The sequence below is a fragment of the Pieris brassicae genome, chromosome 3, assembly GCF_905147105.1.
Source record: "Pieris brassicae chromosome 3, ilPieBrab1.1, whole genome shotgun sequence".
Taxonomy (NCBI): domain Eukaryota; kingdom Metazoa; phylum Arthropoda; class Insecta; order Lepidoptera; family Pieridae; genus Pieris; species Pieris brassicae.
Window position 1 is genome coordinate 17,884,832 of NC_059667.1, and position 25,751 is coordinate 17,910,582.

At 32.4% G+C, this 25,751-nt stretch overlaps 5 protein-coding genes across 6 annotated transcripts; all 5 read right to left on the reverse strand.

Annotated features, from left to right (window-relative positions):
• Nucleotides 1-7,217: 7,217 nt before the first annotated feature.
• LOC123706858 (carbonyl reductase [NADPH] 1-like) lies at nucleotides 7,218-8,403 on the reverse strand. Its single transcript, XM_045656397.1, has one exon. It carries the CDS (start codon nucleotides 8,128-8,130, stop codon nucleotides 7,234-7,236), a length of 897 nt encoding a protein of 298 aa, XP_045512353.1. The 5' UTR covers nucleotides 8,131-8,403; the 3' UTR covers nucleotides 7,218-7,233.
• A 39-nt stretch (nucleotides 8,404-8,442) lies between these two features.
• Nucleotides 8,443-9,544, reverse strand: LOC123706860 (short-chain dehydrogenase/reductase 2b-like). The gene has a single exon (XM_045656400.1). It carries the CDS (start codon nucleotides 9,357-9,359, stop codon nucleotides 8,469-8,471), a length of 891 nt encoding a protein of 296 aa, XP_045512356.1. The 5' UTR covers nucleotides 9,360-9,544; the 3' UTR covers nucleotides 8,443-8,468.
• Nucleotides 9,545-9,638: 94 nt separating this feature from the next.
• LOC123706859 (carbonyl reductase [NADPH] 3-like) lies at nucleotides 9,639-10,672 on the reverse strand. The gene has a single exon (XM_045656398.1). The coding sequence runs from the start codon at nucleotides 10,647-10,649 to the stop codon at nucleotides 9,756-9,758; it is 894 nt and encodes a 297-aa protein (XP_045512354.1). The 5' UTR covers nucleotides 10,650-10,672; the 3' UTR covers nucleotides 9,639-9,755.
• Nucleotides 10,673-10,963: 291 nt separating this feature from the next.
• LOC123706861 (carbonyl reductase [NADPH] 3-like) lies at nucleotides 10,964-11,920 on the reverse strand. Its single transcript, XM_045656401.1, has one exon. It carries the CDS (start codon nucleotides 11,843-11,845, stop codon nucleotides 10,964-10,966), a length of 882 nt encoding a protein of 293 aa, XP_045512357.1. The 5' UTR covers nucleotides 11,846-11,920.
• Nucleotides 11,921-18,983: 7,063 nt separating this feature from the next.
• LOC123707616 (putative transporter B0252.3) lies at nucleotides 18,984-25,204 on the reverse strand. Of its 2 annotated transcripts, XM_045657843.1 has the most exons (7): nucleotides 25,002-25,204; nucleotides 24,394-24,602; nucleotides 23,009-23,210; nucleotides 22,111-22,366; nucleotides 21,329-21,945; nucleotides 20,584-20,765; nucleotides 18,984-19,186 (listed from the first exon to the last, which is right to left on the reverse strand). In XM_045657843.1, the coding sequence occupies exons 2-5, from the start codon at nucleotides 24,570-24,572 to the stop codon at nucleotides 21,710-21,712; spliced, it is 873 nt and encodes a 290-aa protein (XP_045513799.1). In that variant the 5' UTR covers nucleotides 24,573-24,602; nucleotides 25,002-25,204; the 3' UTR covers nucleotides 18,984-19,186; nucleotides 20,584-20,765; nucleotides 21,329-21,709. The 2 variants fall into 2 exon arrangements, with proteins under 2 accessions (XP_045513799.1, XP_045513801.1); XM_045657845.1 differs by lacking the exon at nucleotides 24,394-24,602.
• Nucleotides 25,205-25,751: the final 547 nt, after the last annotated feature.

Genomic DNA, 25,751 nt, shown 5'->3' on the forward strand with positions numbered 1-25,751 from the left:
ATTAATTTATGTTTATTGTTAAAGAAAACCATTATTAGGGTTTGTTGTTTAGTTATTCAACTCGTAAATTTAGGGATATCTTTAATTCCCACGAGATTTTAATTTTCAGGTTTAAAGGTAAGTAAATAATGAAAGATGCTGAGATGACTGTAGTATTTATAAAGATCATATACTTCTTTTTCTTATTACAAAACATTTATTATCGTCGTATAATTTACTAATATCATAAATTAAATTGAAAAACTAAATTTGATTATAATGATAATTATTCATCCCCATTGCCGTATTTTAGGTATCAACTGGCCCGAGAGGATCTCCAACAAGCAACTTAGGGAGCTCTGCCAAGAAACTTCGATTGGCCAGCAAATCAAGCGACTCAAGTAGAACTGGATAGGCCAGAGATTCCAATCCCCAACCAGGCGCTTGTTTAAAACCCGCAAGGAAAGCAGAGCCGTCTCAAGCAAACCTGGAGTTTTACCATTGCAGATGAGGCAAAGAGACCCGTTAAGTCTTGACTTAAGACCGACCACGATGGAGACGCCCTCTGCCCTACACAGAGGTCGCAAGATAATTGAGTCACGTAAGTCATACAATCTTGAATTGTTAATAATTATATAAATAAACAATTAAATAAGAATGATATGTTTACATCAATTCATATCAAGGTTGGTTACATAAGATATATATTTTTTTTTAGAAATTACATTTAATTAATTTGAAATCTGTAACTATCTTCAAGGCTTTGCGTAAAATAATTCACAAAATATATTTATAATAAATATATTAATTATAAATAAACTAAGTACAAGTTCGGAATGCAAATAATTGTCGTCCGGACAAGAAGACATATTGAATCAATTTGTTTGTACAATTCTAACCGGGAGTCTGGCATATAAATCACACATCACTATGAAATATTGCCTTCATAAACCAGTCCAAAATGACCCCTCTCCACTAACACATACACGTGAAATGGAGCCGAATGTGTATGGTCACAAATATTTGAATAAAATCGTTCATAGAGTTCTCGTATTGAAGAGTTTATTCAATTATGTTTATTGACTGAAAAAATATGTTTTTTATTATCAGATTTTATTTACCTCTTTGTAGATCAAATATACAATTACGTATCATTTCAATAACTATACAACTTATTTATAAAATATATTTTCTATAAGATGTCCTAATTGTATTTGTGAAAAAGCTATTTACTCAATGCAAGCGATAAACGCTAAAATCTTATACAAGTATTAAAGAATTTTCATTAAGTTAAAATTGGATTCTTTTCCTTTGACCCATCGAGTTTTAAGTTGAGTGATTTTGGGCGTGGATATTAAAGAGATTTTCATAATCAATCAACATAGATTTTAGGCTTATTTACATACAATGTTTTTATTTCGTACTTTACTATGAAAACATAAATTTAATACAAATAATAATAATAATCCAGAGGCGCTATCCTTTTTAGGTTTTGGCAGATTGCAACCGATTCTTTGATAATTTTCATTTCAAGTAGATGATTAGCCTTCTAACACACTTGTCCATTTTTGGATTTGAGATATGTCGCTTTACTCTCAATGCTATCCTTCGTACAAGCGAGTGATAGATTCTCAGATAGACAGAATCCTGATGGCCGGGAATCGAACCTACGACGTCAGAGATGCTGACGCTCCTGACCAACACCGCTATAGTACTGTAACACCAATAATACCCGGCTTAAGTATATACTATGAGTAAAATTTATCGCAAAAACAAAGAAATATCCGAGAACAATATAATATTTGTATAATATTCGATCTTATACAAATAATTCATGCATAAAGACTCGTCTGAAACTTATTCGATTCCAATTGCGTCTGAAACCGAAGATATTCACCACAGAGCAAAAACAAAGGAAATGAAACGACGTACAGAAAAATAAAGAAAACGGCCATGAATGAGTCGGGTCTATGTTACGGGGTTCCATTTTTTCTTTGTTAAATAATTTGTCACGTCTTCATAAGCATTATTGTTATTATATATGGTATGTTAAGGCTGGCCAGTATCATGATTTGATGTGTGGACCTACTAAGCAAATATTTGTAATATATAGTATAATAACAATAGTGAGAATGCATTTTGTGTGGATAACGAAGAAAGTTTTATGGAAACAGATTTGTTAAGGGTAATGATTAACTTAGAGCAGTGTTGGCCTAGTGGACGACGACGAGTAGATGTGACTATCATCCCTGAGGTTGTAGGTTCAATCCCCGGCTGTGCACCAATGGATTTTCTTTCTATGTGCGCATTTAACATTAGCTCGAAACCGGCTTGTCTTAGACCCAAAAAGTCGACGGCGTGCGTCAGGCACAGAAGCCTGATCACCTACTTGCATATTTGATTAACAGATGATCATGAAACAGATACAGAATCTGAGGCCCAGACCTAAAAAGGTTGTAGCACCATTGATTATTATTATTATTAATGATTAACTTGCCTGTGAACTAATATTTTGTCAAATTACACTTACAGACAATAAATTCAGTATACACTATAAAACGCTTTTAATATTCGTCAAAAACGTTTTAAACTATCACCAGTATATTCCCAAAAGGCAAATGAAACATGGAGATAGGAAAAAACAAAAACAAAACGGTTCTTATCGCGCGAAGCCTCAGCCTCTTCCCATCGGCATTCAATGACGACGTCTTTGAGCGATCTCAAAACACAATTCAATTTTAACATCTTTTACGAAAAGGAATTTTGAAGAAGAAATTTGGGGAATTCTTTTTTAAACTGTTTTTGGGGAAGCAAAATGTTGATGCGACTAGCTTTACATAGCCAAACAGTTAAAATAATTCTGTTAGTATGTGCAAATTTTTATAAACTTTGAGTTTTTATATAAATTATTTTCTTTAAGATTCTCCATAGATTTAAACTTATTATTCTCATGTCATGATTAAAGTGTTTTTTTTAGGTAACATCGATACAATATAATTATATTAGAATACCCAACAAATTCCGAACATCAAAGGATTGCAGTATTTTTGTAATTTATTAGATCGTCTTCCCCATAAATATTTAATGTTGTTCGTAGTGGCTCGGAGCATTAAAATAAAACTACATACATATGCGTTCATTGAAATCTTATCTAATATTTATGTTCTTATAAAAGTACTGGAATCAACATCTTTTGGCACTCACAAGGCAATGTTCACATTTTGGCCGCAAACTTTCAACTATCGACGCTCATTCGTAATCAACGGGCTGAACTCATGAAATGTTTAGTTCATTTTTAGCATTATCAGACCTTTTTGAACCTACATTTGTTGTGAACTGTTAATATTAAATAAATACATTTTAGATTTTAAGACAGTATCAAAAACCATTCATAGGTGGCAGCACATAAGCATCAAATACTAAAAAATGTAATTATCTAATTATATATAACATATTTTTTTGTTCATTATTAATATGAGTTTTCAATTTAAGCAAAAGTGCTTATTATAAAATCGTGGGATCTAGTAAGTCAATTAGTTTCTTTGATAATCGGTACTAGAACTTGATTAGTCATATTGATTCTAGTAAAAAACTGGTTAATCAATAATCCAACCGAAGGTTTAAAGACGGTTTTAACTGCACCATGCTTATTATTAGTTATTATCTAATTAGTTTTTATCTAATTAGGCATTATCAGTCGTGTTGCACCGTACTTTAAATATATCATTAAAATATTTTTTCAACCATTGAAAATAATTTAAGACTGAGAGTTAGATGATAAATTTTAATTAAATTAGTTCACTCCCTTGAAAAGCAAGCTATCAATACCACTCTGGCAATACTAAAAAGTAAAGATAAATAAAATTTAACGAGCAGGAGCGGGGCCAAGACTCGAATAAACACAGCTACCTTAACTAGTATATAAATTGCGTGATATTAATATTAAGTATAGTATTAAAATATGAATACCATATATTATTAATCGAGTATATGAGATATTAATTAAAAAATCTGTTACCAGTTTTTGTTAGTTATTTTCAATTGAAAAAAGTTTCTTCGCATTTTTTAAGAAAATTCACATTTTTTTTAAATAGTTAATTTACGTGTAACTAAAGTATGTAGGTACCATTTTGTTCGATAACTTTTTGCCATCTTGTAGGTAGGAACATGATCCCATTGCTATAGAAATATATTTTATTATATATATCCGTCCTCTTGTGATGTTCACCTGACACTGCCTAAAGAATTCTGAAGAGACCGAAGCAGGTAGAAATCTGAAGGGCAAGGTCAGAACTATACGGCGGAAGCATTAACACCTCCCAGCCAAGCTCTCTTAATTTTTACTGACTGGCTAAAGATATTGAGGTCTAGCGTTATCATGATGAAAAACCACACCCTTTCTGTTGATTAATTCCGCCCTTTTTCTCTCAACTTCTGGCTTTAATCTCATCCGTTGTTTGCAGTAGAGTTCAGAATCGATGGTCCTGGCTGGTGGTAACAGCTCATATTGAATAATACCCTTCCAATCCCACCACATACACAGAATCACCTTGTTGCGACCTTGTTAACCCGGATTTCACCACAGCCGTGAAGCCTGACTGACCTTTGACCACGACCTTTTTCGCAAGTTCTTGTCGTACGTGATCTACTTTTCATCACCAGCTTCTTTAAAAGTGATTCGGTTTCTTTACGTCGTAATAAAGAATCACGAATGAGTACACGGTTCATTAGGTTTCAGTGAGCTTTTTTGTGTACCCAGTTTTTTTCAAATGTGCCAATACTGTTTTGTGGTCAATTCCCGGTTCTTCACATATGCAGATCTTGCTCCACTTTTAACAAAATGGCATTCATTTGATCCGTAATAGGGCGACCAGAGCGACGTGCTTCTTTGACATCCAAATTTCCGGATTGAAAACGCTTAAAACAAGTTAGTGCTACTCTCACAGACTAGGTCCTATAAACATCGAAAAAAAATTTCGCGGCTTGCGTTGTATTTTTACCTTTTTTGTAGTAAAATTTTCAAATGTATCTAATTTCTTCATTAGATTCACTCATCTTGGCAGTGCGTAAAATAAATAAAAATCAAACATTTTCCTAAATTAAATTTGGAATGATCTTCTTTAAAATTTATACTTTTAATGATACCAGAATAAGCCAGATACAAATAGTATAGCCTATATAGTATAGTATATATATAATGCGAAAAGACTTTTTTCCCAACCTAATATAACACATATAGTTACCGTAAAATAAATTGGACAGTGCCAATGAATACCGCGAAATCGTTTATATTGTTTTTACTAAAAGTGCCTACCACGCAAATTCAGGTCAAGATACACTCTGAAACTAATAATATGTTCGTTATATGCTTTAGAAGCGGTTGTTGCACCTGAATAATGATTAAAATTATATTATTTTCGACTTATCATGTTTTTAGAATAAAGCTGATAAGATTGTATTTAAAATTAATCTAAATTAATTTACGCCGCTAAATTATCGCTTAGCAAAATCTAGTTACTGATTAACTAGTTAGATTGGCTTTAAAAAATGTTCACCGTTTTATTTGTCACAAGTATCATATGATTACAATACGAACTGGAACATACAAGAAAATTAAACATCATTTTTTATAAAGCATACACAAAATTACAATAATATGGAAATAACAAAGTTAAAATAGTTGCATTATGCGAATCGTGGCCCATAAAACACTTTGTTAAATGTGCACATGCTTTAAATTGAGTCAAACGACTATACTATATTCTGTTAAACGTTAAATTGCTTGTAAAATGGCTTTTTAAATTATTCTCTTCTAGCGACTCGGTTTCCTAATAGTTTTTCGTTATTTATTAATGGGATATCCACCGGAATTCAATAACCCAAAAAAATAAATAAACGAAATTAAAAATAAAATACAGAACAATTACTTCGCATACCTTAATTACAGCATACGATATTTGTATACTTAATATATTAAAAAAAAAACAATTGCGCTACAAACTTTTAAGGTCTGGGCCTCAGATTTCTGTATCTGTTACATGATCATTTGTTAATCTAATAGACAAGTAGGAGATCAGCCTTCTGTGCCTGACACATGCCGTCGACCAACACTGCTGCTTTAATATATAAAATAATATAAATTGTTTAAAAACATTTTTTTTTTAATTACTTTGAAAAGAAAAGTTGACACCCTCTAATCACACAACTTTAGTTTAAATTTCCATACAACCGGCAAAACACAAATTCAGACAAAACCAATTGTTCACCAGGGAATGAACCTTGGAAATAATCCAACCAGTTTAAAAGTTTAAAGCTATAAATAGTATTTGCTTACTTTATCCAACAAGTATTTGTCTCAATGTATTTCTGAAACAAATACTTGTTGGATATGAGATTACAAACATTATTTCTACAACAGTTGAATGAGTCACTACCACAGTTGACATTCCAATTATCATCAAATCCATCCTATCCTAGCGTCTAGTTCTTTATTTTCAGGAAAATGAGACTCAAGAAATAATTGGTTCGATACCAATAGATATCGATTCTTTTTATGAATGTTCGAGAGTTATTGTTCTGTATGGTCGTGGTGAATTTTGTTCTTTGTTTTATATTTTATACAATGGTCTGGGAATAAATTGTATTTCATTAAAAAAGATTTCTGCAAAAATGCAGTTTAAAGTTTGCCGTTCCAACGATTTATAACTTTGATTAGAATTATTGCATTTTAGTTACTTGTTGTTATGAATAATGTGATATGAATATTAACTAAGTGGACCTTTCGTTCTATTAAATGTATACCCAAAAAATAATTGTTTGCCTTTAGTGTTGCGGTCTTTTTTAATAATAAACCAACAAATTTCATTAAAATAACCTATAGTATTGTCTTTTGTTAACCTAGCTTTTACACATTAAGAAAACACTTTTTAAACGGATTGAAGCTATGTTTTATTATTAAAAACTTATAAATTATGTAAATAATTATAAGTTTTAAATAATAATACATAGCTTCATTCCGTTTAAAAAGTGTTTTCTTGAAATAACCTAAATTAATTAGTAATTATAATAAGCTAATTAACATGTAACAATGTATTGAGCCAGTACACTGTTAAGTTTAAAATAGGTTAATTATTTACATTTAAAATAACGAATTATATAACGAGTATTATAAATACCAACATTATCAATAATCTATAATTACGAGAATCCAGGAAAATTCAGGAACATAAAACAAACAATTTTATGCAAACGTCATTATTTATTAACTTCTTGCAAAGCCTTTTCAAAAGCATCAAACGTATCTACAACGTCTAAAGTAGAATCGGCCCAATCGACTTCAGTTTTGTCAAACCAAAAATATTTTCCTTTGACGGACTGATCAATATCAAGCGCCAAGTATGCGGGAGTAACACCAGCTTCTATTACAGACATATCACCACCACCTTTAGTCATGTTTGTTCGTACAAATCCCGGGTTTAGAGAATTTATTGAAATTCCTTTGCCAACCTCATTTTGCTGCACTCTAGTTAAAGCAGACACTGCAACTTTTGAAACTCTGTAAGCCAAAACAGAGTTTTCAAAGAAGTCCTCTACTTTCAGTGCATTGTTTTTTACGGAATCTAAGAACCAGTTAAGAAATTCATACACATCCTCTAACTTTATGTCTTCATTGGTGAGGCGTTGAACCCAGTAGGGATTCTTAATATTTGTAATATGTCCCCAATCACTGGATACGTTGATAACTCTACCATTATTTCGTAAAATTGGGAAGAAGTGTTTTTGCATTAATATTATCCCATGAACGTTGGTGTCTATAATTCTTTTAGCTTCTTTGTACGAGACTTTATAAAAGTCTGAGTCGAGAATGCCAGCATTGTTTATTAAAATATCTAGACCACCATATTTGTTTTTCACATATTCAGCAAAAATTTTAACGCTTTCTTCATCACTAACGTCAAGCTGATGATACTTTGGGTAAAAACCATCTTTTTCTAATTTTGCCACTGCTTCTTTACCACGTTGTATGTTTCTGGACGTTAGATAAACAACTCCAACATTTCTTTTACATAACTCTCTTACAATACCAAAACCAATGCCTTGGTTTGATCCAGTTACTAAGGCAATTTTAGATGTCATTTTACCGTATAACATGTAAAATATCACTGACAAATAATTTTAAAATAATAAGGTATAAATGAATATAGATAATTGTAAAGTAAATACTATTAAGATAACGCTATCACTAGCAACAAGTGCAGTCCACTTAGTACCAATTTAATTAATGTATAAAGTCTTGTTACAGAGCACCGGGTATATGTACATAAACATAAATCTGATACAATGGTTCTCAAAGTTCAGGAAATACAAAAACATAGAGCTAATATTAGCAAGCAATGTAATAAATAGGTAACCGATGGTGACTTCAAATTTTATGTGGTGTTCTAAGATAAGTAAGTAAATTTAAGAGGAGACACTATCATCTATTGACACTATTGCTTATTATTCATTTTATTCAGAAATTCATTAAATGCGTTTAAATCCACATAGTCAAATACCAAAGAAGTATTGGCCCAATCTTTCTCGGATTTATCAAACCAAATGTATTTTCCTTTGACTGACTGATCAGCATCTAAAGCTAAAAAAATTGGTGCATCAGAAGCTTCTTCAGGCGATAACATACCAGTTCCTTTTGTCATTGGTGTTTTTACAAATCCTGGATGAAGTGAGTTTATAGAAATTCCTCTTCCAATGTGCTTTTGTTGCACCCTTGTATACGCACACAGTGCCATTTTTGATATTGCGTATGGTAAATAATATTTCCATCTAAAATCTTCCATCCTCAAAGTATTACTTTTCACTGAGTTCAAAAACCACGTAATAAATTCTTCAATATCGTTAAATGTAAGATCTTCTTTGGATAATTTTTCAACCCAAAATTTATTCCTTAGCTGTGATAGATGACCTGTATCACTACATATATTAATTACTCGAGCGTCATTATTCAAGAAACGATACAAATATTTTTCAACATTAAGAACACCATAGAAATTTACATTTATAACTCGCTTTGCGTCTTCATAATCAATCACAGTTAAGTTTTTACAAATGACTGCTGCATTATTAACAAGAATATCGATAGTAATTCTTTCTATCTTTATATAATCCGCAAATTTCTTAACACTTACTTCATCTGTAATATCAAGTTGATGGAATACAGTATTATAATTCTCGCGATTCAATTTATCAACCGCATTTAAGCCTCGTTTTTCATCACGTGCCGTTAAATACACTTTTTTAACACCACGCTTACACAATCCATTGACGATACCATAGCCAAGGCCACCATTTGCACCCGTAACTATTGCAACTTTTTGAATCATTTTTAAAGGACTGCCCTTATAATACAAACATGAAGTGTAGCTAGTCTATTGTAGTACTATTTTATATGATAATATAAACATTCAGTTAATTAATTAAATGGCCTCATAATGTCAATCGCGTCATTTGTTTTGTTTAATATTAATTATAATAGAAGATTTCTTGGAGTTGTTTTGGATAATGAAGAATTATGATATCTTTATTACTAAGATGTGTAGGCTATTGCTTATGAATTTACTATTGTGTTTAAAATTAATCTAGGTATAGGTATAAGTAAGTAAAAGAGAAAAGGAATATTTTATTATCATTTTTTGACATTTACAAGATAAATATAAGTAAAGGTTAAATAACTATAATACAAAAGCTGTCCATACTCTCATTCTTTATGATAAACTTTTTTAAGGCATTTCTCTAGCTCTCCGATCCAGTAATTCTTTAAATACGCTTGGATTAACGTAATTTAGGTCTAGTGAAATATTAGTCCAATCTTTTTCAGTTTTGTCAAACCAAATGTATTTACCCTTGATAGATTGATCAGCATCCAAAGCCAAATAAACGGGAGTATCACTGGCTTGCTCAATAGTCAGCATACCGGTCTCCTTCGTCATTGACGTTTTTACAAAGCCAGGGTGCAACGAATTTATGGAAATTCCTCGCCCAATCTTTTTCTGCTGTATTCTCGTGTATGCCGACAAAGCAATTTTTGATACTACATACGATAAAAAATAAGGCAATGAAAAGTCTTCTTCTTTGAAAGTATTATTTTTTACCGCGTCTAAAAACCATTCTGTAAATTTTTTGACATTAACTAGTGTTAAGTCATCTTTTGAGAGGGTATTAATCCAATATTTATTTTTCAGTTTAGATAAATGGCCCAGATCACTAGACACGTTGATAACACGTGCGTTATTATTTAACAACGGAAAGATATACTTTTCAATAGTGAGAATGCTATCAAAGTTGACACTGATAACGCGTTTCGCGTCTTCATATGTTGCTCCTGTTACGTAATCACCTGCCACTGCAGCATTATTAAATAAAATATCAATTCCCCTGAGCTCTGTTTTAATAAAATCAGCAAACCTTATAACACTTTCTTCATTTGTTATGTCGAGTTGGTGAAAAAGGGGATTATAGCCTTCTACTTTTAGATTATTTACTGCTTCTACCCCTCTTTTTTCATCACGAGCCGTAAGATAAACATGGCTAACTCCTCGTCTACATAACTCTTTCACTATTCCCAAGCCAATGCCTTTATTGGCTCCAGTAACTACAGCAACTTTATTTATCATGTTATCGGTACTAAATATGCCCACACACTGACTATGCGGAGCAGGCTTGTCTGATTAAATAGTATTGAAACATTGTAATCGCAACATTATGTATATTACATTATATTGAATATATATATTATATGTGCAATATAGTTAAATAACAGATATAATCATATCAAAAGTCCAACCTGCATTGCAAAATATTAAAACAAATGAATCTAAGAGCATGCAGTTACAGGTGCATGTACTTAAATAACAAGTATAAAAAACAAACAAAACCATCCACACTTGTGCCACGCACTGTCTCGTGTGAGATGGTTCAATATGAGAAATTAAGAGATTTTTTGCAAAAATTCTTTCATTGTATGCTCGTCCACATAATTTAAAACTAAAGAAGTATCCGCCCAATCTACTTCAGCCTTATCATACCAAATGTATTTCCCTCTGATAGATGTATCAGCATCTAACGCTAGATAGACCGGTGCCTCAGCAGCTTCTTCAATAGTTAAAAGACCAGTTCCTTTTGTCATTGAAGTTTTCACAAAACCTGGGTGCAGTGAATTAACACATATACCCCTGCCAATGTTTCTCTGTTGCACTCTCGTGTACGCTGAAACTGCTATTTTTGCAACAACGTAAGAATAAAGAAAGTTCCATGTAAAATCTTCTTTTTTAAATGTATTATTTTTAATTGAATCTAAAAACCAACTTGTAAAATCGTTTATATCATTTAGCTGTAGATCTTCTCGCGATAGTCTTTCGATCCAGTATTTGTTTTTTAATTTAGAAAGATGACCACTATCACTTGATATGTTAATAACACGCGCGTTATCATTTAACAACGGATAAATATACTTTTCCATTGTGAGAATGCTATTAAAATTTACATTTATAACGTTTTTAGCGTCATCATATGTAACTTCTGAAAAGGTTTTGCATGCCACCGCTGCATTGTTCACTAAAATATCTATACATCTGTGTCGGTTTTTTATGAAATATTCAAATTTTTTAATACTTTCTTCGTTAGTTATGTCTAGCTGGTGAAATACTGGAAAAAGGCCCTTAGAATTAAGGGTTTTCACAGCTTCAGTGCCTCGTTTCTCATCACGCGCTGTTAGATACACAGTTTTAACACCACGCTTACATAAAAGCTTTATGATACCAAATCCTATTCCTTGATTAGCTCCTGTTACGACCGCCACCTTGCCAATCATGTTCACTATTTAATGCAATCCAAATAACTATTATGCGATTTTCAATCAAATTTTACAACATAATATTCAAAGTTGTAAACGTTAGTTACGCTGGTTTTATTAACGCGTACTTGGTTTTCATATAAAAAATACATTAATTTATTTAAACATACATAACGCTAACGCTCATACAGAGTGTACAAAATATTCTTCAATGAAATTTTGAATCAATTTCTTCTATGGCCACATATACATGTTCACAATGATTGTTATGTTGTGTTCCTTTTCGACTAAAGCCTAACTAAATAATGAAGTAAGTTTAATTGAAAGTGTACGAAATAAATAGGAATTTGTAATGATCATAACCAAGGATAAAAAGTAATTATTTTAACTACCTTGGTGTTCCGACAACACACAGGTAGATAAAAATAACCAAATTATTTATAATTTGAAGAATTTTTTACAAAAACTTATTTGATTTGTTAATAAATACTGAATATCATTTATTTAAGTGTTAATACATATATCTAGATAAATTTTTCAACAAATTCCTTGAATGTTTTTGAATCAATATAATTTAAGTCTTAGTATATATTTGTGCAATCTTTTTCAGTTTTGTCAAACCAAATATATTTACCCTTAATCGACTGATCAGCATCTAAAGTTAAATAGACAGGAGCATCACTTGCATCTTCAATAGATAAATAACCTAAGTTTTTCGTCACTGATGTTTTTACGAAGCCTGGGTGCAATGAATTATCGATATATCTCTATCCATTTTTCTTTGTTACTATCGTGTGTACGCAGAAACAGCAATTTTTGATACCACATACGAGAATATAATACTCCATTCAAAATCTTCTTCTTTAATTGTATTATTTTTAACTGAATCTATAAACCATTTCGTGAAATCTTGTATATCATTTAATGTTACATCTTCTTGAGCCAGTCTTTTAATCCAATATTTATTTTTAATTTTAGAAAGTTGACCACACTCAGTAGACATATTTATGACACGCGCTTTGTCATTTAAAATTGGAAATATATACTTTTTAACTGTCAGTATACTATTAAAGTTTGTATTAATGACTACAATCGCATCCTCGTATAATACTCCCGTAATATCTTTACTTACAATTTCTGCGTTGTTAATAAGAATATAATACTCCATTCAAAATCTTCTTCTTTAATTGTATTATTTTTAACTGAATCTATAAACCATTTCGTGAAATCTTGTATAACATTTAATGTTACATCTTCTTGAGCCAGTCTTTTAATCCAATATTTATTTTTAATTTTAGAAAGTTGACCACACTCAGTAGACATATTTATGACACGCGCTTTGTCATTTAAAATTGGAAATATATACTTTTCAACTGTCAGTATACTATTAAAGTTTGTATTAATGACTACAATCGCATCCTCATCACCTCATCCGCATGTTGTCAATTGTTGCTGTTAAAATTAAAAGTCGTTCAAAAGATTTAGTTTAAAATAAAATTTAAAGCCCAACTTAAACAATTTGTTTGAAGAAAGAACCTAATTTTCACGTTTGTTTTGCCGCATCATGTAAGAGCGATTTGTCTTCCTCAAGAATAAAAATAGTAAATTCTTTTAAAATATAAAAATCGTACTAGTATGCGATGTTCGACCGTAAACCGTTGTCCTTGGTCGCCCTTTACTCTATCAAGTATTATTTAAATAAGTTTATCATCATTGGGCCAGCAACATCCAGATTATTATTATTTTTTATGTAGAACAGGGGGCAAACGGGCAGGAGGCTCACCTGATGTTAAGTGATACCGCCGCCCATGGACACTCTCAATGCCAGAGGGCTCGCGAGTGCGTTTCCGGCCTTTTAAGAATTGGTACGCTCTTTTCTTGAAGGACCCTAAGTCGATTTGGTTCGGAAATACTTCAGTCGGCAGCTGGTTCCACATAGCGGTATAGTACATATTATTTTTATTTAAAGGCCGCTTTTAGCTTAGTTTTCTTCAAGTCATGTGTTATTGTGATGCATGTTACGAAAAAATATCAATAAAATTATTTTTGACGTTTCAGTAACATTAAAGCACAACATAATATACTAACATCCATATCATTTTTAATTTAGACAAGCGCCTTCTTATATTCAACTCAAATTACATAAGTAACATTTGTTATACATATGATTGACATTACTTAACGCAAAATAAGTACTGTTCAAAATCGCTTTCTTGTTGCTTTGCCTTACAATTCTGAAAGGCTATACAAAAGTGAAGTTAAGTAAATCTAAAGAGAATTTCAAAGGCAGAATTGAAATACAAAGTCGAGCACGCCTCAAAATTGATAGAAGGTAAAGGGTTGACAAGATTACATCAGGGGCCTTGGAGGCCTGTTTGCTCGAATTTCAGGCAATACCTATCAGGTCCATCGGTTAAAGTTTGCGATACAAATTTTTACGGAGCCCTCAAAGGGACTCGGTAGCGATACCATCTTTTCTACCTTTTATGAGTCAAATAGTAAACGGCATCACAAATACCGAAGTCAAAGGAAATACATTTTCCTCGATTTCACATTATTTAGGTTTGATAAATCGAATTATTTTCACAGGCGTTACAATTTTACGTTTAGTGAATAAATCTATTAAAATGATAATATTTCTATACCTATATAACTCAAATTAGACTTTTGCAAATTAGTCGAGTCCTGCTAAAGTTAGTATTTGAAGTGTTCATTTAAATAAACCTTGTAACGAGTAATGACAATAATAATATTAGTTTTTTATGAATATCTAACATTAAGACCTCAATATAACTTCCTGACCATAAATACTGTTACCAAGAAGCGAACATATTTAATTCAAAAAATGCATTTTCATTTGAAACAGAACTTATGGCTGGACCAGGTAAATAAGACATTTTTTATACATACAGACATATTTACACTTAAAGCTGCTAAACAACCAAGGCTTGTCGATCGCTCCAGGCTACTGCTGTTTAACGACAACGCTAGACCACACACTACACTGCACAACAGACTACTAAAAAATTGAACGAGGATCAATTGGACATCAAACATCCACCATACTCCCTGGACCTTACTCCAATAGATTATATTTTTCTTATTTCTTTATACTTTCTATTAACTTCTAGCAAGGTAAAAAAATCAACTCTGATGGGGCAATCGAAACCGCCTTCAAATCTTTTATTGATTCCCATCCCATGTAACGTGCAAAACGTGAATTTCATTCATATATACCAAATATAATCCCCATTTATCTAATTCGTGTATTTTTTGTATATTTAAGATACAATTTATATAGCAATAAATATAACGTAGCCATGCTATTCCTTCATTATTACTTACTGACTGATATATATAATACGAAATCAGGGCTTCTAAGGTGTATTTGGAACTAAAAAACGAACGCACACACATTCACTTTCGAGTATTCGTTCAGAAACATATGTGCGGAAAGCTCTTTGGAGCGGTGCAACCTCAACGGGTGCTATCAGCGGTTTTTCTATTAGAAATCGCGCCATGTTTAGACATCGGGCTATCTAGAAACATTGATACATAACGAATATATATATTTAAAATACCTTTAAAATATAGCTTAGTTACGTTAAGAAATTGAAATTAATCCAGGCGTTTAGGATAATGTTTAATCTAAAATATGTATGCAATTATTAGGAAACCAACATTTTCATGGCCAGCCAGATGATAATTTTCATAATACGCACCAAATACTCTTAAACGGCATATCATGTGTAATTCATTACTGAAATGAATTCAAAATTAATGAATAGCAACTTATTCAAATGTATTAAAATATGTATTAACATTTTGTCCTACATCAGTTGGAATAATGTACTTACAGCCAGTCGAATTATGTATTTGGATCACTGTATATCAGTACTTCATTAAATCGAGAGAAAAACCCATCGCTTACTAAACCCAAAAGCGCAAGTGTTTATAGATTATGTGCTTTCTTTATTTCAGCGTTTACACACGTTTTTGGGTTAGACTCGCGTCAGTAATAATTGTTTCAATTCAAAAGGCACGAAACGCCGATTGCCATTTTTATAAAGAAAAGAAGCTGGCATAGAAATATATTAGTTATTATATTTATGTTCAGTTATCATAGTAATTATATTTAATATAACCGTCTAGATATAAGGTTTTATTTAACAAAATTTAATTTGAATATTGAGGTTAATCAGACCTTACAGAAGGTCACTTGTGGATCCTGATAAAGCGATACTATGTGAATTAATCTACGAGTATAAGAGATACTATGAATATATAATAAACTAATTTCTATAGTGCTTTATAATAATTAAGAACAAATGAATCTAATTAAGTATGAATAAGAATTGAATATTTATACTCAGTTATTTAATTTGCCCTCACCCAATGTCTATTGTAAATGACATGATTAAACATTGATTAAGTCATAATGGATGTAACAATGTCCTCTTTGGTTATTCAACGAAATTAGGGTTTTTTCCAAAAGGGTTTACGGGTAATTGGCGAGGAAAATGAAAAGGTTTCTTTAAAATGCGAGGAATCCGTCCGAACAGCCTTTTCTGTCATACCCACGCGAAATCTCGAGATCTTTTCAATAAATAAGAAAATGAGACTGTTTTTATTAAAGTAGTAGTATTACTTATATAAGAAGGCATATGCCTTATATGTACTTTTATAGCAAGGGCGTACCTTGGTGCAAAGTTTTATGAAAAATATTTCCGTAGCTTTGTGTAAAGGAACAGATTTTGATTGTAGTCCCAATACAGTAGAAACTTGTCTGAATCAATTATTAATTTATTAAAGTTACCAGCACTTTGAGCAGACAAATTACTACCTAGAATTGAAGCCTCGGTTGATACCAATTATTATATAGCTTTAATACGGTGTCTTATTCAAGCATTTAAAATTATTTATAGTAGTATTTCATGGATATTTGTAACAATTATATTTTGTTATTTACTAGAACCCAGTTTAAGAGCAAATCACAATACTTTTTGTTATTTCTTTGTTTAACGTCATAATACAATTATCACATTCGAATACTACACGAAAACCTATGATAATAAATATTTTAAATTGTTTTATACATACTAACAATCGAAAAACCAACAAATTAAAACATACCCCCAGAAGGCTGATCAAATATGTGCCTATTAAAAAAAATATCATGCAACAGATACAAATATGATGAGGCCCACGACCAAAAAGCCACGACCAAAGTTTATGATTTTCTGGTTACACTTTTTTATTCCCTTTAATCGTGTTTTTAAACACAATCTTTACAAAAAAATTCCCGTGTTAATTAAATTAAGGTAACAATTTACCAGATATGAAGTTTTTGTGGACTTTAATGTATATGTTTTGTACTATCATTTTTTTATTAAGTTAAACGTTAACAAACACTGTCGCAATAGTTTGACCCCTTATCAATTTAGAGACACAAACAGACCCGCATCGGGATAGTGGGCACTAAAGGGCAAATATGGGACACTTTGTGTTTTCGGATTCAATATTTAAAAACTGGTCACCAATTTATCAGTATAAATTGTTGATTGAAGTCAGTACTTCAATATGCACTCTTGGTAATTATAACCTTTAAAGCAGCGCCATATATTATTGATTCATTAAGTCATTGCGATTAACTAACTGAAGTCACTATTATTTTTACTTGTTATTAACTAAAAAGTAATAAAAATGGTATATGAATATTATTTATTTTACAAAATAGGGATTTAAGATGTCGTAGGCGTGGATCTACATAGCGTGTAACTTAGAGCACGTAGTGGTGAGTATATAAGAATGTAATGTAAGTTTAAATAAGTATGGGCCTTGGGCCAACGCTTCACAGGGGCGCAATTTGGTCGTTAATTCGAAAATTTATTAAAATTATTTGGAATTACAATTTTAGTTTTTCATTTCATTTGTGTAGCTATCGTTAACAATTTCCTAGTAATATATTTTAAAGAGGAAAAATATGATAGGTATCATTTAGGTTTTTTTATTGAGGTAAATTTAGTAAGGATAAGGTGGGGCATGGTACAGAAAAGGTCATACTCAATCCTTTACAAAGTCACATATATATAAAATATTTATGCTTTTCTATGTTCTTCGTAGTATAATTCAAACGAGGTCTGGTTTATTTATATAACACCGAGACTTTCCTCAAACTCTCCACAAAACCGAATTATCAAGCTTTTTTAAACAAATTATTCAAAAATCTCTAAACGCTAAATCCAATACAAAAGATTTGGACATAATTGATGGATATCGGTTTACTTTCCGCATGTAATTTAATTTCAGTGTTGGCGTCGTATGAATTTCGTTAGAGGGTTTTCAAACTGGCTGTCGATAGCACAAAAAATGATAATAATTTTATTTTATTCAGTTTTGAATTGAATTGTCGAGTATACTATCGAGAATTTTATACGATTGATGAATATCGCTTTCATAGATGTATTGAGAATTGGCATTGGCTACGAAAAATGTGTGTATTCTATATTGTATTTGCTTTGTTCACAGATATAAAGATATTATTCTATTGTTGAAAATTGTGAACTTAAAATGAAAGACGGAGGATGACACATAACGTATTGAAGAGAGAACAGAGATCACGCATCAAGTGTAGTCGCAACAAGCGTAATAGACAGTGCTACTAACTTGGGGTGATTTTCCTCTAAATCCTGAGGGAATCAAGATGTCCAAGTGGGGATTCACGGGGATTTTTAGAGGGTACTGTATACAAGATTTTTTTAAACGCACGACTCTATGCAATTTATATTAAGTCTAGAATCCAACAAACACTGAAATATCAAACGCTATATAATTTTATACTATTTAAATATATTTCTAATTATTACGTTTAATAAGGTTATTATAGTTTGACCTCCAAAAGTGCACGACAAAAACTTTAAAGATTTTTAATCGATATTTAGAGGTAGAAGCTGTTTCTAGGGGGATCATTCGGGAGAGTAGAGATAAAGTCGACCAATCACTATCAAAAGGAACGCGCCATCGTTTTGTCTTTTATTTCGTTTTCCCCTTTCATTTTATAATACAAACATTGAACATCTATTAGGTATAGATTATTAAACCTAAGCTTATTGTTTGGGACTATATATATATTTCGGTATACTACAAATGACACGAAGATTTTCTCAACTTTTATTTTCTTAAACTTTATACCTATTTCTATAATTTCGAAATCTTCTTTATTTGAGCAATCTTCTTGGCCTCTTTTACACTGTCCGGAAGAGATACGTGATCTGTTTTCGGTATAGTAAGCGATAGAAGGCTAGCCAGTAAAGCAAGACTGCCGAAGATTATTGTGGGCAAATTGTCGTTATATCGGGCCTGGAAAAGAACATTAAATATTAATTTCATCCACACTAAAATCTCATTAACATATGGAATTTATTATCTACAAGTATTTATGGAATACATATTGTAAAAGTGTATCCCCTATAGTTTAGGAATTACACTACGTAAGAAATTACCATGTCTGGACTGATTGAAATCGGTTTCCAGAACGATGCCATATAATTATTTTTTTTTTAAAGAACAAGGCACACGTGCAGGAGGCTCATCTGATGTTAAGTGATAACACCGACAATGCCAGAAGGATCGCGAGTGCGTTGCCGGCCTTTTAAGATCTCTAAGAACCCTATGTCAAATTGGTCCGAAAATACTTCATTAGGCAGCTGGTTCCACATAGTAGTCGTGCGTGGCAAAGACTAAGGTAAAAAATTCTCAGTTGTGGAACGACGGATGTTGAGGTGATACGGATGGAATTTTGTATTCTGCCTCGACGTCCGATGATGAATCTCAGCTGCAGATAATAATACGAGCAACTCCTCTGAATACTCTCCATGGTAAATGCGGTAGAAGATGCAGGGGTCACTCTGCATCTTCTACCGCATTTACACTACACAACGCCAAAGTATCAAGTTGAATACAGTCAAGAGGAAGGAGCTGGTAATGGGGAGTTCCCGCCCAAAGATGAGAATAGTACTCCATGTGGGGCCGAATTTGCGCTATATACAGTTCTAAGTGGTGGCCCTTGCCTTGCTGAGCACACCAAGCTTTTTGAAGCCACCAATGTTTTAGCTTCGTTAAATGAAATTTACTACTACAATACACAAAATAAATCATGATATGCACATACAAAAATATATATTTGTATTTTTTATATTGTATAAATAGAAGCCAAGTATTCAATAGAAATAAAGTCTTTAGCGATTTGTGTCTTTTCATTTGTGTCCATTTAATTGTTAAGGTACTTTGTTCGGCGTTGGTTCGTCCGTTCATCCTACGGACACAATTCGATATTTAGCCTGGGTGCACTAGATTCCTGGCCAGTTAAGTGTCCAGGTCCAGTGGTATTATTAAACAACAGATGAGCTCGTTAGAACTCTGTTCTAATATTATAACAAAAATTCCATAACTTTTTGTTATAATATTTTTGGGCAGAAGGCTCATCTGATATTAAGTGGACACTATCAATGCCAGAGCTGGCGAGTGCGATGCCGGCCTTTTTAGAATTGATATGCACTTTGTTTCTTTTATATATCTCTCTACATATTTCTCCATCTGTCTTATTGATCTCATAGAAAATACGGTCAAATCCTTCTGTGCCTGACCGTTTTTCACATTGTTTGTTTGCGAACGTGCAGTTTTATCGTGATGTTTCCTTTCACTGTACGACTACGAGTTAAAAAGTGACTGATTTAACACAGAGAAAAACTACTTACAAGTAATGGAGACAAAGGCGCCATTGTTGCCCCTGCTCGTCCTGAGGTGGAACATATAGCAAGAAGTGATTGTCTCGCATTCGTTGGGAAGATCTCAGATGCCGTAACATATACGGTGCTATATGCTACTGTTATTGCGAATTTCCCTGCTAAATAGATGAATAAAGACCAAAGAGAATCACCTGAAAAGTTTTGTTTAACGTTGATCAATGAAAATATAATCTTTAAAGATTATATCAGAACTTCTTTTGCGGGAAAGTTTACAAAGTCTTTGATCTCCTTACTAACTTTTTTTTTGTAAACCTCCTCTGCCTTTACGTCAATTCATAGGTCCTGAGTTCTATTGTTTTAAAGAGCTGGCAACGCACTTGCAAGCGTACTGGCAATATGAGTGTCCATGGGCGGTATCACTTAACATCAGGTGAGCCTCCTGCCCATTTGCTTCCTATTACATAAAAAAAAGAATTCTGGTAATAGAAAAATAGCTTTAAATAAAATGAATCATTGTAGAAAGTAAGTGAAATGATTTGTGTTCACCTTTTTAGAAAGATACTATATTTCACAATATAGTATAAATTCTATCCGCTGTAATATGTACTCGCATATTTCGTACATAGTTAGCAATTTTAAGACTTGGTACTTAAAGTTATGTCAAGCAATCTTATAAGGCTGCTCGCCGTAAACTAACACTTCAAAGTGTGCGTACTTTATTTACTAACCCTAAGTAATAATTAACATAACTTACGTGCTATCAACGCGAGACCGATACAGAAGATCCCTCCTAAAGCATACATTGTCACCAACACCCGTTTCCTCCCATACTTAGTTAAAACTACATAGCAAAAAATATTTGCCGGTATCTCTATAAAGGCCACAAACGTATAGTTCAAATATTTATTTCCAGCCAATGACACCGAATTAATTGATAGGCCGTAGTACGTAAAAGAGCAGGTAATCCACAAATAACAGCACAGCACAAGTCTTAACAACATTGTTCTCGATTTCAGTACCTTTGTAAAGACAGTTCCAAATTTAATTTCATCTATACTTGATTCGTCGTACTTTGCTGTTGCTTTTAATGATGACAGTAAATGCTCTGGTATTTTTACTTTGTTCATTTTTTCTGCTAGATAGATAATGCTTCTTCACACCGTCCTTTGCTGAGTAGCCATCGCGGGCTTTCGTTTAGAATAAATAGGTACGATAAAACTAAAAATGCTGGTGGGTATACGATTCTCAACATTAGTCGCCAATTCTGCAGGGCCCATGCGAGTAGCGAGAGGGACATTGAACCAAGAATGAATGCAAAGTTAAGCAGGGTGTTACCAAAGACTCTGCCATCGGGACGCACTAGCTCCATACCTATAAGTATAAAGCACCAAATTAGATCGTTAAAACAAAAACTGCTTTGAGAATGATCACTTTTTGGTTCACTTAAGTATTCATCATATCTTTGCGTAATAATTTGTTTCTTTTATGCCTCTTAATTTGAATAATATTTTAAATAGTAAGGTCGTGAAATTGTACCAAAGACAAAAGCTGTGCTATACGTCGCTGCTCCTGTTGCGGTTTCCAAAAACTCAAAAACGATCAGCATTTCGTAACTAGTTGAGAATGATCGTATAGTTCCAAATACAGCATACATAGCAGAAGCTACGGCCATGGGTTTTACTCTTCCATATTTATCAGAAAGTACTCCGGTTAGTGGTAATGCTATAAGAAATCCTGAATACTGAGCAGTGCCTATTAGTGTTCTCTTCCAATCTTGACAGCCGAGGTTGAACTGGAATTACAAATAACAGGTAATCCTATAATGATTCTAAGAGGTTAAAAAAGCGAAGTTTTTAAATAGATCACCAATTTCTATTTAGGACTATGATGCCAGATTATTTGAAGTTAGAGAAGATAGAGTTGAAACTTACTGCTCAATAACACTTCGGTATGTAAAATCTAGTACATTTTTAACGTACGAGACTAATTTAGCGCGAAAGACAAGATTCAAAGTCGAGACTTAGTATGACTTCCATATGCTAAAATTGTATTGAATTTGTCAAAGGAATTACAACTCCCTAAACACGAGTTTTAAGTCTCGACATTGAATCACACCAAAAGAGTCATGTTTAAGCATGCAGTTCTCAACCCTGAGGTCGTCGTACTGTTGTGCACCAATGTTTTCTTTCGAAATGTACAAGTAACACTCGTCCATACGATGAAACAGACGCAGACATACGTGCCTATTCCCAACTCGGATATTAAATTAATTTTAATAGTATTATTTGATTGTATTTTTTTTCTTCTAAAAAAACCAAAGTAACGAAGGAGGATATATTCCAATATATTTTATGAAGAGAAAAAAAAATTGGTGCTCGTTAAGGTGTTTCAAGTAAAAACGGTAACAACGGTTACAGTCTCGGAAAAAACTTACATCTTTGACTACTGAATCTTCCCTGCTGTAGATATATTCTTTACATTTGAAAATTGAGGATCTATTAAAGGACAATTGATCGCATGTGTTACTTTCATTAGAATAATCATATCTCCTACATTTGTCAAACTTGTTATTCTGTTTGGGTATAGCATACTCCACCCAAGTTGAATTTTCATTTTCACATTCTGGTATGGCACATCTAAAAATATTTAATCGTAAGAAAACAATTTTTTAACCGGATTAAAGCTATTTGTATTATTATAAACTTATAATTATTTACATAATTTTAGATTTAAATTTTCCGATGTTTCGCGTGCTTTACAGCGTGCGTGGTCACGTTGACTGAAGACAAAAGGTGTTGAATGTCAAAAGTATCACAGCTGTTGAGAAAGTTGTGTTATCTGTATTCATTTCCCCGTAGTTGGTATCGACCAAAAGATGACGGGTTTAGAGAATACTATAGTACTATTCAATCATGTTTTAAAAGTCTCGAATTCATTTAGTTCTCTTTTAAATTCCACCTTATTTTTATCATCCGATGTTAAGTGATATGGACACTCTCAATGCCAGAGGGCTCACGAGTGCATTGCCGGCCTTTTAAGAAGAGGACGATAATTTAGCCTTTCTCTCCAAATTATACTCTGGTTTAATCCACATTTGTCCTGCAGAAGCGGCCTGTTTGGGGTATTTGTTGGATTTCCCCAAGGGAGACGGTACGGAATAAGTTTAAGCAATTAAATATAATGACACTATCTGGTAAATATATTCTTGAAGCCTTGTTGTATGAACAAAAAAATATAAAAGATTTTAAACTCATAATAGATCTAAGTAGTATATAGTTTCTTGCCCGCTGTACGCCCTTGACTTGCGAACTGGTAGTAAAAGTAAATTTACAATTAATTTAACTTCTTTTATGACGTTCATAAGTGTACATGTACATAAAGTTACTTTGAGTTTGAGTTTACCCGCGAAGCTAAACGTTGTTCGATATGTCTTCGAAAAGAGGAGTAGCGATAAAGGGTGTTTTTTCAGCGGAAAACGCGCAAACTTTTGTCTTCTTGGGTTTAATTGGACTAGGTTTTAGCCTACCCCAGTCCGAAACTACACGTAGTAGAGTTTCGACTTCAGACACAAGTTTGTTCCGGTACACATCGACAGCTGGTGGCCCTCTAGATACCTCAAAGCTATAGCTATTGGGCGGTATTTGGACGAATAAGAGCGATCGTCATATTTAAATTTTATCTCGAACACCACATCTAAATAACAATTGAATATGCAATACCAATAGACTCTGTAATATAATATATTCCTAACGTGAACACATATATAAATGTATTTTGAAAAATGCGTCAACATAGTAAATAAATAACAATTATTACTACCTATAGTTAATATCCATAGCCTCAAAGTTAAAGACAGATCCATATATACCAGCCAAATAACATGGAAATAACAGGAAGGCGTAATTCACAACAGTATATTTTCCGAAAGGCCCTAAAATCCTCCAGACTTTGTCTAAATTGGAACCGGCTCCATCAGCCATTTGTTCAGCCTCAGTCATCCTTCCTATATATTTACTTCTTCTATGATACTAGCAGAAAGCAAGAAGCTTAACATTAATAACTAATAACATATAAGCACTTTTTCCTGTTTCACACAGTCGTTTTATAAAAATACCTTTAACAATATATCAGACTCAAAAAATTAACTATCATAGAAAAATGGTCACCTACTTGCCCAATATTTATTAATTATCTATAAAACAGACGCAAAAATACGTGGCCATGCCCAATAATCCAATCAATATCCGTATTGAATAAATTTTAAAAGTATTATTTGAGGCCATGCTGCTTTTATCTAAAAAAATAATATTATAGTAACGAAGGGGGATATATTTTAATTTTAATATGAAGAGAAAAAACCAAATATTGTTTTGAGCACGTTGAGATGTTTCAAGTAAAAACAATAATAATTCTCGTAGAAAACTTACATCTATCTAAAAACACATTAACACTTTTTCCTGTTTCACACAGTCATTTTATGGAAAATTATTTACATTAAACTTACAACCGCTCCGCGAGTACAGACTTATTTCAATAACCTTAGATAAGCTACAAGATCAAGTAGTAAGAAGTCTTTGTTCAAACAAGATAAAATAATAACCACTTAGTTGCTAGGTCTTAACAAGATCAAAGATAATGATATACTACTTGTTACGTATCTCTATCAGTTGCATTTATCTTAGATTGTATAATACGAAAATACCGTTTCCACAATGTCTATTGTCTATAGATATCTACAGATACACAACTGTGTAAATATATAGTCTTATTGTTTTGTTTAAGCCCAATATCCTTTTTATATGTTATTATCATAAGGTAAATCAGTACTACAAACTAATATGTATACCTAATCGAAGCTTAGAGGCTTGCCCCGGTGAAACAGATGAAGCATTATATCAGCATCAGAACGAGCTTGCTAGATCCGGTATTGGGGTGATTAATTAAAAAAAAACATTATTTAGCGCCTGTCTGATACCTAAACCGCATTGTTATAGAAGTAATTTTAAATAGAAAATTGGAAAAAACTAATATTGGGAGTGTTAATTGCTTTTTTGTTACTATAGAAAATGCATTTAGTATGATGTGGTTTAATCAATAAAGAAATAAGTACATGGGGTAGCGTCGGGTGTAGTCAAGGGAATGTTCAGTCTGAGAGATTACTTGGTGAGATTTTGATT